Source organism: Elaeis guineensis, chromosome 2 (assembly GCF_000442705.2).
Source record: "Elaeis guineensis isolate ETL-2024a chromosome 2, EG11, whole genome shotgun sequence".
In the NCBI taxonomy this organism is placed as follows: Eukaryota; Viridiplantae; Streptophyta; class Magnoliopsida; order Arecales; family Arecaceae; genus Elaeis; species Elaeis guineensis.
The window spans coordinates 102659889-102674979 of NC_025994.2; the positions used below are offsets into that span (position 1 = coordinate 102659889).

General features: G+C 38.0%; 1 protein-coding gene and 2 non-coding genes across 14 annotated transcripts in view; all 3 read right to left on the reverse strand.

Annotated features, from left to right (window-relative positions):
- Nucleotides 1-1299: 1299 nt before the first annotated feature.
- Nucleotides 1300-15091, reverse strand: part of LOC105032602 (protein STRUBBELIG-RECEPTOR FAMILY 3) — a 76834-nt gene continuing 63042 nt past the window's right edge. For all 12 annotated transcript variants that reach the window (XM_010907103.4, XM_010907088.4, XM_010907137.4 and 9 more), the window contains one exon: nucleotides 1300-1728. In XM_010907103.4, coding sequence (XP_010905405.1) covers nucleotides 1642-1728 — 87 coding nt within the window. In that variant the 3' untranslated portion in view covers nucleotides 1300-1641. The remainder of the gene's footprint in view (nucleotides 1729-15091) is intronic.
- LOC140855995 (small nucleolar RNA R71) lies at nucleotides 4982-5087 on the reverse strand. The gene has a single exon (XR_012139434.1). It is a non-coding gene; the product is annotated as a small nucleolar RNA R71 (small nucleolar RNA).
- LOC140855956 (small nucleolar RNA R71) lies at nucleotides 13354-13458 on the reverse strand. Its single transcript, XR_012139398.1, has one exon. It is a non-coding gene; the product is annotated as a small nucleolar RNA R71 (small nucleolar RNA).

Sequence of the window (15091 nt, forward strand, 5' to 3'; positions counted from 1 at the left end):
TCTTGTTTAAATTCTAAATCTTTACCTCTAGCTGATCCGTTCTTGAGTGCTTAAATGGTGATTTCACTTTCAATTTTGACCCAGGCATGATAATTTGGAAGGATAGAAAAGAATACTCACATGCACGTTATGGTGTGGCTTGGTTTGCAATCGGAATGACTTGAGATTAAAATCGAAATGGTCAAATTCTCCTAAGCACTTGATTCATGATCGAAATTGGAATCGAAATTGAAATAAAAATTTGAATCCAAAAATACGGATTGAGTTCGTTCAGTGTAGATGGAATAATTCTCATTCCATCCTGAAATCAAAATGAAACTCCTTCCAATCAAATAATTGAAATAAAAATCATCAATTTTCATTCCAATTCTAAACCCCCACTCCCTTCAACTAAATATTTCCTATAATTATTTAAACCTAAGAAAATGTACCGTCACCCAAAGCGTTAAGCTGAGATGGGCCCCATGTGTGGACGCCCGCGCCCCCCAACCCCCCCCCCACCCCAACCCCCCCACGGCAACAGGCGTTTATGGCCCAGGAGACCGCAGGCCGACCTACCACTCCCAGGCTCGCACCCATTCTCACTCCTGACAATCCAACAAATGTGGCCAGTCCTGCCATGGCACCTCTACCAGCCTCACGGACGTGCCGCCAAGCTTGATGTATTGCGGAGAAATGCTTGATCGAAGTAACCGTGCAGTGGGGTAATTTCCACCAGCAGTGACTTGATTGCCATAAGAGTTTGGCGAAAACTAATTCAACTAGTATCAGGAAAAAATAATCACCATCACAAGTAGTGGGAGCCTGGGACCTCTGGAATCTCTGTTGCAAGCTCCATCCAAGTTAATCATCACTGCAATCGGTCAAAAATAATTAGTATCACAAATTAGGTTGCATGTATAAATCCAATCCGTCCAAATCATCCAACCCAGCACCGGGCACATGCAAATGGCGCATGTTGCTTTTAGATAGTCATACTCCATTATTATGGCCACACTTTCTACTGTTCGACAGGGTAACCAAAAAGAGGAAAAAAAAAAAAAGGAATGCATATAATAAATAGATGAGGAATGCATCGCACCAATCCTACAGCCAGTCAGCCAATATTTTATTAAGGATGGAACGGATGGCAATTTCCAAGAGACCAGCAAATCTTGAAGTTAAAGTAGTGCCAAGGACGACCACCACATTCGCTGACCCTGCATGAGAACCGGGTGCCCAAAAATCATGGAAAAAAAATAGCAGATTCAGACACGCCCCTTCCAAGATACAAAGCACCTTCCCGATTCCATAACCATATACCATGAAGAAGATGATTACCCTTTATCCCTCAACTCTTTAGAATGACAGCGGAGATGAATAAATTACACAAAAAAAGTATAATGAATTAAGTTATGGTTGGATACAAATTAAAAAATGGAACATCACTTCAGCAAGCATACAAGAACCACACGCATCACGAAGGAGAGTATGAATGCAGCGATGCTAAGGTCGCTTTGACCGGACCATCATTGGTTACCATGTTAATAGGGAAGCCACATGCCCACAAATAATTACATTTGGCGAGCATGTTTTTGGCAGGGACCTAAGTAATTCACCTTCAGCAATCGCATCAGCTTACGGCTAACGACCTTTTAAGTCTCAATCTGCAGCCGCCTCCGCAACCTTTACCATGCGAGTTAGATCTTGAACAACCTCAGACATCGGGGGCCTGAATTCTGGCCCTTGCTGCATGGCAATCCCAAACATTAGAACCTAAATTATCACATAATATGCTGATAGCATGTAGAAGATGAAATGTTCGAATTGAATGTTAAACTATTTCCAACATTTACATGGTTTCCCTGCTCATTCATCTTCCTCTTCACTGAAATCATACACTATGATGCTCATATCAATGCTTTTCATCAAGACCACGATGTTTAAACTTTTTGTATTGTATACGCTTTAAATAGTTAAAGGGTTTATCCATGCTTGCGGATTACATAAATTAACATGAAGCTCAGCCATGTCTAAAAGTAATGAGAATTAAAAATCCATCAGGAACATTGCATCTACTTTTTTTGGTGATCTTTGGAAAGAGAGGTCGATCATAAATATACTTGCAAACTTGCAGTTGTTAAATCCAAAATTCAGATTACCAAACACCCATTAAGAGATGTAATAAAATGACCAGGCATAGGAGATGATGAAAGATTCTTATGTTTAATTATTATATTATACAATTGCAGTAATGTCAAGAGAAGGATCTCAAGTCAAGATCACATGTCGATGTGCACACGCTAGCACAAGCACTTGTGTGTTTCGATTATCATACATGTTAACGAAGAAATTAATAAGAAATACCCAAATGATTAATAATATACCAGTTTTACCCTCCCCTATAATGAGATTACAGGGATAAAAAAAATCATAAGGCTGAAATAAGTGATTCCCACCTCTTACACCTTCAACCCGAAGGAAATCCAGTAGCATGCATGATACAAAACTAAAATGCAGCAGAAAGTAAAGAACATTAAAACTATTTAATTTAGCATGCATGAGATCGCATCTCTTAAACACCAAGATCCCTTAATAAACACTTAATTTAAGTCATTTAAAGCAAAAAATTATAGTTAATTTATTTTATTTATTAAGAATTTGATGCTTCTTTTTATGTTTTACAGGAAAAGTGATCGTCGATACAAAGAGTCCGATTCATAGATCAAAAAGACTCAAGTTTGAAGAAAATTGGATTTAAAATAAAATTAAAATAAAAAAAGGATGCATACGGTATTATAGAAAATGAAGATACTATGTAAGGAACCCAAAAGGATATAGACGTAATTATAAAGAAGACAGGCAGGTTCGCGGGAAATTTGATGCTGACGGATACAGTGACGAACAAATGCTTATTAAAAAGAAAAAAATATGATATTTGAAAATACTTCAAAAGAAAGAATTTGTATTTTCTTTATCTGCTTGTGATCTTTCCATCTCATCCATCCATCTTTTAATCCTTAGTATTTTCTTTAGTCCCACATCGAAAAACCTTGTAAAACTCCTCCCTCCTAACACCTATAAAAAGGCTTTTGTACTCCCATTAGAAAAGGAGCCCAGAAATTCTTCTAGAGCCTTGCATAGAGGAATAGAAAGGGACTACTTCATGAGCAGCTAGGCTAGTAGTCTCGGAAGTGGAGAAGAAATTTTGTAACGACACAGAAATGGTTTATTGTTCTAAACTTTCTTGTATTTCTTTATATGCAATAAAGATTATGCTTTTTATTTAAATCGTCATGAGTTCTCTATTTGCTTTCTTTCATATGCTTTTATTTATACTTTCCTGTTAGATTAATATTAGGAACTTTTACTTTTCGGAGATGCGCCGTGATCTACGGGTACGGGGCGTACCGAGGAAAGAACAGTTGTTTACCAAGTAATTTTCGGAGACATACCGTGATCTACGGGTACGGAGTGTGCCGAGGAAAGACAGATATTTTTCCTAAGATTAATCATATCTATTTAATTAAAAAAAGAGATACAACTCTACTAGTGCAAAATTAATTCAAAACTCTCGAGCTCTTTATTTTCTAATTACATCAATTTTAAGATAATTTATTTTCTAAATCAAAAACAACGCTTCTTTCTTTTATTTTGTAATCTCAACTTAGCCCAAAATCCCTGAAGATACGATTTCGACTCATCCTACCTATGTAGTGAGTAGAGTTATTTTTAGTACTATCAACGACTACGCACCAAATTTTGACGCCGTTGCCGGGGACCTTGGCACGGTTGAAAAAAAAAAAAGCCATTGACATTTCATAACACTTAACTAAAATAGCGTAACCCCAAATATAAAAATTTCTAACTTGATTGGACACCTTGTTTCTTTGCATCTCATCTCCATAATTAACTTTAAGGGCGCAACCTATTAACTAAGATAAGGTGGGGATTTGATCACCCTTCCTTGGCCCATAAATCACTACCTTGCATTTGCATAACCTAGACTTTAATCTAAAATTAATTAGACGTTGACCCCTAAGGATTTCGAGCTCAATAGGATAAGAAAGCTCTAGAGTTGAACCGAATGCAGATTGGTTAATTGCTCGGTGTCTAAGGCAAGTGGTTAAAGAAAGTGGTTTTCAATTGGTTCCGTTGACTGACCTGGCCAACTCAGTTGGTGTCTAAGGAAAGCAACGAGCAGGGAACCTCCCACATCTTACGCTTACCTGGCCGAGTCAGTTACTCAGTCTTGAGCTTGGAGTGCTCAAAGGCGGTCTTGGAAGTTAGGAGCTGTCTAGATCTAAGTTAACCTTAGGATAGAGAGTCTATACTTGTTTAAGTTGATTGCAATTAACATCTAAACATTAACTAATTTCTCCCTTTTCATAGATTCAAGATTCTTAGGTTCTTCTCTTTAGATTTTCTTCATTCTTTTCTCACTTTATTATAAATATATATATATATATATATATATTATAAAAACTAAAATTTTCTGTGTTTGCTCTAAAGTATAATTATAAGGTGTATGCTTGGCCGTAGATCGTTACGACCAGAAATCCAACCTTTTGATCCAAAAATAGAAAGAACCTTTAGAGCCAACAGACGTAAAAATATGGACCGAAATCAGGAGAATGATCCACCCAGGCAATTGAAGGAGTACTTTACTCCTTCCACATATACCTACTCTCCTTGTATTCAAGTGCCCCCTGTAGAGGCCACTCAATATGAAATTAAGTCCAGTATAATCCAAATGTTACCTTCATTTTATGGACTTAGTAATGAGGACCCTTATAAACATCTTAAAGAATTTCTTGAGATATGCTCAACTGTCAAAATTCACAACTTCTCCGATGATGCTCTTAGGTTAAAATTATTCCCTTTCTCATTTAAAGACAAAGCCAAATACTGGCTACATACTTTGGATTCCATGACTATATCAACCTGGGACCAGCTGCAAGGAGAGTTTCTCAAGAAATATTTTTCTATAGGAAAAACTAATCAAATAAGGAAAGCCATAACTAGTTTTTCCCAATTAGATGGAGAAATGTTTCATGAAACATGGGAGAGATTAAAGGACCTTATTAGAAAATATCCCCACCATGTTGTACCCAAGTGGCAGTTAATCCAATATTTTTATGATGGGCTATCTGAAAGACATCGATAAATGGTCGATGCATCATGCGGTGGGACATTCATGCTGAAAAGTGAGGATGAGGCATGGCAACTGTTTGAAATTTTAAGTGAAAATTCATTACATCATATGTCTGCCTCTATTAGAGATAAACACATGTTAAACCCAAAGAGAGGTGGAATATATGAAGTAGGAAATGCCATAGATATTCATCATAAGGTAGATGAACTGTCCCAAAAATTAGATCGTCTTCTAAATACTGGACAATCTCCGATTCCACCTAACCCAATCCAAGAAGTTTGTGCATTGTGTGCAAGTCCGAACCATTTTGTTAGTGAATGCCCAGCCGCACCTCAATTTTCTGAGTTTGTGCACGAGCAGGTTCAACAAGCTCAAGTCCAACAAGCTCGCAGACCAGAAAACGATCCATATTCGAACACTTATAACCCCGACTGGAGAAACCATCCAAATTTCTCCTGGAGACCACAACCAGTGGTTGGTCCTGCCACACTTCGACCTCAATATCAGGACCCAACATATAGGCATGGACCATACCATCAATTTCAAAATGTTCCTCAACCGTCTACTACTGGTCACAGTTCAGCTTTTGAGGAAAAAGTTCTGAAAGCACTAGAACGATTAGAAGTCAACACTCAGACTCTTAACTCCCACACACAATCCATTGCTAAGCTAGAGACCCAAATAGGTCAACTAGCGACTGCATTCAGTAGGAGGGAAGGAGGAAAATTACCCAGCCAACCCGAGAGCAACCCAAGAGGGCAATTTGTGATTGAGAGCTCTAATACCCCAGAAGTTTTTTCTGAACATGCCAAATCAATCATAACTCTGAGAAGTGGGAAGATCATTGAACACACTAGTAAAACCAATGAGACCGACCCTAAACCTCTAACCGAAGCCAAATCACCCAAGAACAAAGAGGACCTGAAAATAGAGAAGGAACCAACTGCATCGGAATCATCTTACTTGCCTAAAGCCCCATTTTCGGATGCCCTGAAAGCCCCTATTCCTGCAGATAAGAAAGGAGAAAAACTCGATGAGATGTTGGAATTGTTTAAGCAAGTCCAAATTAATCTTCCCCTTCTAGACGCAATCAAACAGGTCCCTGCTTATGCCAAACTTTTGAAGGATTTGTGCACCCAAAAACGTAAATCTAGATCACAAATCCCAAAGAAAGTACGCTTCACTGAACAGGCTAGTTCTGTCTCCAGCATGCCACTCCTCCAAAGCTTAAGGACCCAGGAGCCCCCATCATTTTCTGTGTTATAGGAGATTATCACATTGAAAAAGCTCTTCTGGATTTAGGGGCAAGTGTGAATCTTTTACCTAGTTCGGTGTATGAACTTTTTGGATTTGGAGAACTGAAACCCACATCAGTCACACTGCAATTAACCGACAGATCAATTAAGGAACCACGTGGAATGCTTGAGGATGTCTTGATCAAAGTAGATGAATTTTACTTTCCAGTTGATTTTCTGGTTCTCGACATGGAACTAAGTGGCAATCCCAGACAAATTTTCATTATCTTAGGACGACCCTTCCTAGCTACGGCAAATGCATACATTAATTGTAGGATAGGAGTCATGGACGTATCGTTTGGGAATAAGAAACTAAGACTGAATGTGTTTGGTGCTTCCCAAGATCCATCAATGGATAGTTGCTTCGAAGTAGATACACTAGAAGACATTATAGAAGATGCAACACCCACAATTCTAGCACCAGACCCCTTAGATACTTGCTTGGCTCACTTTGGGGTGTATGACTTTGAGGAATATATAAAGAAGTTAACATCTTGTTGGATACACCACACGATAAAACCATTCCTCCATGGATAATCAAGTATGAGCCATTGCCCACATTAGCCAGTACACCAATAGTCCCATCTTTAGAATCACTAACGTTAGAATTGAAACCCCTTCCTGCTACGCTCAAGTATGTATTTCTAGGACTCAATGACACCCTTCCGGCAATCATTGCATTAGACTTGACCCCTAATCAGGAAGCACAATTGGTTGGTATTCTGAAGGAACACAAAGAGGCTATCGGTTGGTCCATTGCCGATTTAAAAGGAATTGACCCCTCCATTTGCATGCACCATATTCATTTTGAGGCAAATGCCAAACCCTATCGAGATATGCAGAGGAGATTGAACCCAAACATGCGTGAAGTAGTAAAGAAAGAGGTGGTAAAGTGGTTACATGCTCGAATCATCTACCCCATATCCGATAGTAAATGGGTCAGTTCCACTCAAGTAGTACCTAAGAAATCAGGTATTACTGTGGTTGAGAACGAAGAAGGTGAACTGCTTCCCATTCGCATATCATCTGGATGGCGAGTATGCATAGATTATAGAAAACTAAATGCCGTTGCTAGGAAGGACCATTTTCCATTGCCCTTCATCGACCAAATTTTAGAACGGTTAGCAGGACAAAGTTTCTTCTGTTTTCTTGATGGTTATTCAGGATACAATCAAGTACCTGTATTTCCAGATGATCAAGAAAAGACTGCTTCACCTACCCCTATGGCACCTTCGCTTTTCGGCGTATGCCATTCGGGCTCTGCAATGTACCTGCTACATTTCAACGGTGCATACTGGCCATTTTTTCGGATATGGTGGACAAATGTCTTGAAATTTTTATGGATGATTTTTCTGTGTTTGGAACCACCTTTGAGGATTGTCTCCATAATCTTTTCAAAGTTCTTAAACGGTGTATGGAGACAAATCTTGTCCTAAGTTGGGAAAAGAGCCATTTCATGGTGCGGAAAAGAATTGTATTAGGACATATTATTTCTGAAAGAGGGATCGAGGTAGATAAAGCCAAAGTTGAGATCATTTCAAAACTACCACCCTCTACTTCGGTCCGACAAATACGATCCTTCTTAGGTCACGCCGGATTTTATAGACGCTTCATCAAAACTTTAGCAAGATTTCAAGACCCTTGTGCAATCTGTTGGCCAAGGATACACCATTTGTCTTTGACGAAGACTGTTTGAAAGCGTTCAACACATTACGAACAGCCCTGACAACAGCACCTATAATAAAACCCCCTGACTGGTCCATTCCATTTGAATTATGTGTGATGCCTCTGACTTTGCAATAGGTGCACGTCTTAGGCCAAAAAATCAATAAGGAGCCATATGTGATCTATTATGCTAGCAAGACTCTTTCCGATGCCCAATTAAACTACACTACAACAGAAAAAGAGCTACTAGCAGTAATGTTCACCCTTGAAAAATTTGCTCATATCTGTTAGGATCTAAGGTTTAGTTTACTCTATCATGCGGCTCTGAAACATCTCTCCAAAGAAAGATACTAAACCGCATTTGATCAGATGGATACTTCTTTTACAAGAATTTGATCTGAAATCCGAGATAAGAAGGGTTCGAGAATGTGGTAGCTGATCACATCTCCAGGATCTTAGTTGAACACACGATAGGCATAGATGAGGTCAAAGAGAAATTTTCTGACGAACAACTTTTCGCAATCTCTAGCCGTCCTCCATGATTTGCCCATATTGTCAATTACTTGTCAACAGGACAAGTACCTTCTCACTGGACAAAACAAGAAAATGATCGATTTTTCTCGTAAATTAAACATTATTTCTGTGAAGAACCTGAACTATTCAAATACTGTCCTGACAAGTTATTCGCCGTTGTGTCCCGAGAGTGAATTCCAAAGCATTCTCACTTTTTGCCATTCTCCGGCATGTGGGGGACATTTTAATGGAAGAAAAACTGCAGCAAAGGTGTTGCAGAGTGATTTTATTGGCCGACACTATTCAAAATGCACATGAATTCAGTCGTAATTTTGCGATGCCAGCAAACAGAAATATTTCAGAAAAGATATGATGCCCCTTCCCCTATACTTGTAGTAGAAATTTTTGATGTTTGGGGAATTGATTTCATGAGACCCTTTCCCTCCTCATTTGGATTCGAGTATATTTTGGTAGCATGGACTACGTATCAAAATGGGTAGAGGCTATGGCAACCCAACCAACGATCACAAAATCGTGATCAAGTTCATTCAACATAACATCTTTAGTCGATTTGGATGCCCAAGAGCCATAATTAGCGATGGGGGTACACACTTCACAAATAAGCACTTCGACATGCTAATGAAAAAATAGGAATAATCATAAAGTTGCCACACCTTATCACCCCCAGACAAGTGGCCAAGTTGAGGTCTCCAATAGGGAGATCAAGCATATTCTTGAAAAAATGGTAAGACCCGATAGAAAAGACTGGTCAGCACGCTTAGATGATGCATTATGGACTTACCGTACCACTTTTAAAACACCCATAGGAATGTCTCCTTATCGACTTGTATTCGAAAAGCTTGTCATCTGCCGGTGGAATTGGAACATCGTGCATTTTGGGCCATACGACAATTTAACTTTGATATGAAAAATGCAGGTTCCAATAGGAGACTTCAACTAAATGAACTTGAAGAGATACGCAATGAAGCGTATGAGAGTGCCAGAATTTATAAGGCTCAAACTAAAGCTACCATAATAAATTCATTGCACGAAAAACATTCGAGCCCAATCAAAAAGTTTGGCTCTTCAATTCAAGGTTGCGTCTGTTTCCTGAAAAACTTCGCTCACGTTGGGACGGACCTTTCATTGTAACTCAGGTATTTCCTCATGGAGCTATAGAACTCAAAAATCTAAAAGGGGAACACCTTTAAAGTGAATGGTCAGCGATTGAAACCTTACATAGATGGAATTAGTGATGGAGAATTAATTGAATCTATTGATTTAGTGGATCCAATACCACCATAATACTCAATTCAGTCTGGCTGAAGACGTAAAACTTAGCGCTTGTTGGGAGGCAACCCAATGATTTCATATTTTTTTTACTTTACTGCAGCTACAAAATTTAGAACAAGAGCCTATTAATCAATGAAGCTATCTTCACCTTCGAAGCAAAATTATCCCAGGTGCACTCTCTCCTTTTATTTTCTTTGCTTTCCTACTCCATTGAGGACAATGTAGATTAAGTTGGGGGGAGAAAAAATTAATCAAATCCTCGAGTATGGTCAGAAATAATTAGTTTTGTGTATCCAAATTTTATTTTGATTAAGAGTCAATTAGGCATCCTAATCAATGAATGATTAACGATCAAGATAATTTTAGAAATACTGAGGAATAAACTATTAAGAAAACCTAATGAATGGTAGGGTTTAGACTAGACCAAAGTTTAGGAGTGATTCTACAATCTCTTCTTACTGATCTCAATAAAGAATCTACTTCATGAGAGATTAGGTGGAAAGGTCGAGGTATGCAAAAATTTTCCTTAAAATATATATATATATATATATATATATATATATATAAATATTAGTTTCTTACTAAGTAACCGGGCCCTTTCACCTAAGTAAGTATTGTGGTTCGCGTAAAAAGGTAGGCAATGTTAAAAAAAAAAAATAGTGGATAATAAGGGGACTAAATTGCAAGAAGATAATAAACCTCTCTCACATTAAATTAGAAGATTTAAAGAGTAAAGTGAGAGTTGGTGAAAGAAAAGCTCTTGAAATTTCTTTAGTTAATACTCAACCACTAATTGGGTCAAATTGATAATCCAATGAAGTATCTCTTTAATGGTTGACCAGATATCATTTACCTTTTGGGATGCCTAACCTAACTTTTGATTCAAGATCGAGTCGGTACATAATTCTGATATATCTATTTTACTCGAGGATGAGCAAAATTCAAGTTGGGGGTGTGATAAACACTTAATTTAAGTCATTTAAAGTAGAAAATTATAGTTAATTTATTTTATTTATTAAGAATTTGATGCTTTTTTTTATGTTTTACAGGAAAGGTGATCACTGATACAAAGAGTCCGATTGTAGATCAAAAAGACTCAAGTTTGAAAAAAATTAGACTTAAAATAAAATTTAAATAAAAGAAATATGCATACGATATTATAGAAAATGAAGATACTATGCAAGAATCCAAAAAGGATATAAGCGTCATTGTAAAGAAACAAAATTTTTTTTTGGAATAAAAAAATAAAGAGGAGTGTTCACGTATGGTTCACCGATTGGACGCGCGCGCAGGCGCCGGGCGGATGCAAGCACGGGTGCGGGCGGATGCGAGCATGGGCGCGAGGCGAGCGCGGCACGGCAAGCAGGTGGGAGCGGGGAGTTTTTGCTAGCAGACGCGTTCGAACAGATGCTCATTAAAAGGAAAAAAATATGATATTTGGAAATTTGTATTTTCTTTATCTATTTGTGATCTTTCCATCTCATCCATCCATCTTTTAGTCTTTAGTATTTTTTTTAGTCCCACATCGAAAAATATGTAAAACTCCTCCCTCCTAACACCTATAAAAAGGCTTTTGTACTCCCATTGGAGGGAAAGCCCAAAAATTCTTCTAGAGTCTTGCATAGAGGAATAGAAAGGGACTACTTCATGAGCAGCTAGGCTAGCAGTCTCGGGAGTGGAGAAGAAATTTTGTAACGACACAGAGATGGTTTATTGTTCTAAACTTTCTTGTATTTCTTTATATGCAATAAAGATTATGCTTTTTATTTAAATCATCATGAATTCTTTATTTGCTCTCTTTCATATACTTTTATTTATGCTTTTCTGTTAATTAATATTAGGAATAACTTTTACTTTCCGAAGACGCGCCGTGATCTACGGATAAGGGGCGTGCCGAGGAAAAAAAAAGTTGTTTACCTAGTACTTTCGGAGACACGCCGTGATCTACGGGTATGGGGTGTGCCGAGGAAAGATAGATATTTTTTTAAGATTAATCGCATCTATTTAATTAAAAAAAGAGATACAACTCTACTAGTGCAAATTAATTCAAAACTCCCGAGCTCTTTATTTTCTAATTACATCAATTTTAAGATAACTTATTTTCTAAATCAAAACAATACTTCTTTCTTTTATTTTGCAATCTCAACTTAGCCCAAGATCTCTGAGGATACGATCTCGACTCATCCTACCTACATAGTGAGTAGAGTTATTTTTGGTGCTATCAATGATTACGCATCAAATTTTGGCACCATTGTCGGGGACCTTGGCACAGTTGAATTAAAAAAAAAAAAGCCACTGACATTTCATAACACTTAACTAAAATAGCATAACCTCAAATATAAAAATTTTTAAATTGATTGGACACCCTGTTTCTTTGCATCTCATCTTCATAATTAATCTTAAGGGCAATAACCCATTAATCAGATAAGGTGGGGATTTGATCACCCTTCCTTGGCCCAAAAATCATAACCTTCATTCTGCATTAAACCAAGCCTTAATTTTAAAATCAACTAGATATCAGCCTTAGGAATTTCGAGCTCAATAGGATAAGAAAGCTCTAGAGTTGAACCGAGTGTGGATTGGTTAATTGCTCGGTGTCTAAGGCAAGTGGTTAAAGAAAGTGGTTTTTAATTGGTTCCGTTGATTGACCTGGCCAACTCAGTTGGTGTCTAAGAAAAGCAACGAGCAGGAAACCTCCCATATCTTACGCTTACCTGGCTGAGTCAGTTAGTCAGTCTTGAGCTTGGAGTGCTCAAAGGCGGTCTTGAAAGTTAGGAGCTGTCTAGATCTAAGTTAACCTTAGGATAGAGAGTCTATGCTTGTTTAAGTTGATTGCAATTAACATCTAAATATTAACTAATTTCTTCCTTTTCATAGATTTAAGATTCTTAGGTTCTTCTCTTTAGATTTTCTTCATTCTTTTCTCACTTTATTATAAAAAATATATATATATATATTATAAAAATTAAAATTTTTTGTGTTTGCTTGGCCGTAGATCATTATGACCAGAAATCCAATCTTTTGATCCAGAAATAGAAAGAACTTTTAGAGCCAACAGACGTAAAAATATGGACCGAAATCAGGAGAATGATCCACCCAGGCAATTGAAGGAGTACTCTACTCCTTCCACATATACCTACTCTCCTTGTATTCAAGTGCCCCCTGTGGAGGCCACTCAATATGAAATTAAGTCCAGTATAATCCAAATGTTACCTTCATTTTATGGACTTAGTAACGAGGACCCTTATAAATATCTTGAAGAATTTCTTGAGATATGCTCAACTGTCAAAATTCATAACTTCTCTGATGATGCTCTTAGGTTAAAATTATTTCCTTTCTCACTTAGGACAAAGCCAAATACTGCCTACATACTTTGGATTCCATGACTATATCAACCTGGGACTAGCTGCAAGGAGAGTTTCTCAAGAAATATTTTCCATAGGAAAAACTAATCAAATAAGGAAAGCCATAACTAGTTTTTCCAATTAGATGGAGAAATATTTCATGAAACATGGGAGAGATTAAAGGACCTTATTAGAAAATATTCCCACCATGCTGTACCCAAGTGGCAGTTAATCCAATATTTTTATGATGGGCTATCTGAAAGACATCGACAAATGGTCGATGCATCATGCGGTGGGACATTCATGCTGAAAAGTGAGGATGAGGCATGACAACTGTTTGAAATTTTAAGTAAAAATTTATTACATCATATGTCTGCCTCTATTAGAGATAAACCCATGTTAAACCCAAGAGAGGTGGAATATATGAAGTAGGAAATGCCATAGATATCCATCATAAGGTAGATGAACTGTCCCAAAAATTAGATCGTCTTCTAAATACTGGATAATCCCCGATTCCACCTAACCCAATCCAAGAAGTTTGTGCATTGTGTGCAAGTCCGAACCATTTTGTTTGTGAATACCCAGTCGCACCTCAATTTTCTGAGTTTGTGCACGAGCAGGTTCAGCAAGCTCAAGTCCAAAAGCTCGCAGACCAGGAAACGATCCTTATTCGAACACTTATAATCCCAACTAGAGAAACCATCCAAATTTCTCCTGGAGACCACAACCAGTGGTTGGTCCTGCCACACCTCGACTTCAATATCAGGACCCAACATATAGGCATGGACCATACCATCAATTTCAAAATGTTCCTCAACCGTCTACTACTGGTCATAATTCAGCTTTTGATGAAAAAGTTCTGAAAGTACTAGAACGATTAGAAGTCAACACTCAGACCGTTAACTCCCACACACAATCCATTGCTAAGCTAGAGATCCAAATAGGTCAACTAGCGACTGCATTCAGTAGGAGGGAAGGAGGAAAATTACCTAGCCAACCGAGAGCACCCCAAGAGGGCAATTTGTGATTGAGAGCTCTAATACCCCAGAAGTTTTTTTTGAATATGCCAAATCAATCATGACTCTGAGAAGTGGGAAGGTCATTGAACACACTAGTAAAACCAATGAGACCGACCCTAAACCTCTAACCGAAGCCAAATCACCCAAGAATAAGGAGGACCTGAAAATAGAGAAGGAACCAACTGCACCGGAATCATCTTACTTGCCTAAAGCCCCATTTTGGATGCCCTGAAAGCCCCTATTCCTACAGATAAGAAGGGAGGAAAACTCGATGAGATGTTGAAATTGTTTAAGCAAGTCCAAATTAATCTTCCCCTTTTAGATGCAATCAAACAGATCCCTGCTTATGCCAAATTTTTGAAAGATTTGTGCACCCAAAGACATAAATCTAGATCCCAAATCCTAAAGAAAGTATGCCTCACTGAACAGGCTAGTTCTGTCTTCCAGCATGCCACTCCTCCAAAGCTTAAGGACCCAGGAGCCTCCATCATTTCCTGTGTTATAGGAGATTATCATATTGAAAAAGCTCTTTGGATTTAGAGGCAAGTGTGAATCTTTTACCTAGTTCGGTGTATGAACTTTTTGAATTTGGAGAACTGAAACCCACATCAGTCACACTGCAATTAGCCGACAGATCAATTAAGGAACCATGTGGAATACTTGAGGATGTCTTGGTCAAGGTAGATGAATTTTACTTTTCAGTTGATTTTCTGGTTGTCGACATGGAACTAAGTGGCAACCCCAGACAAATTCCCATTATCTTAGGACGACCCTTCCTAGTTATGGCAAATGCATGCATTAATTGTAGGACAAGAGTCATGGACGTAT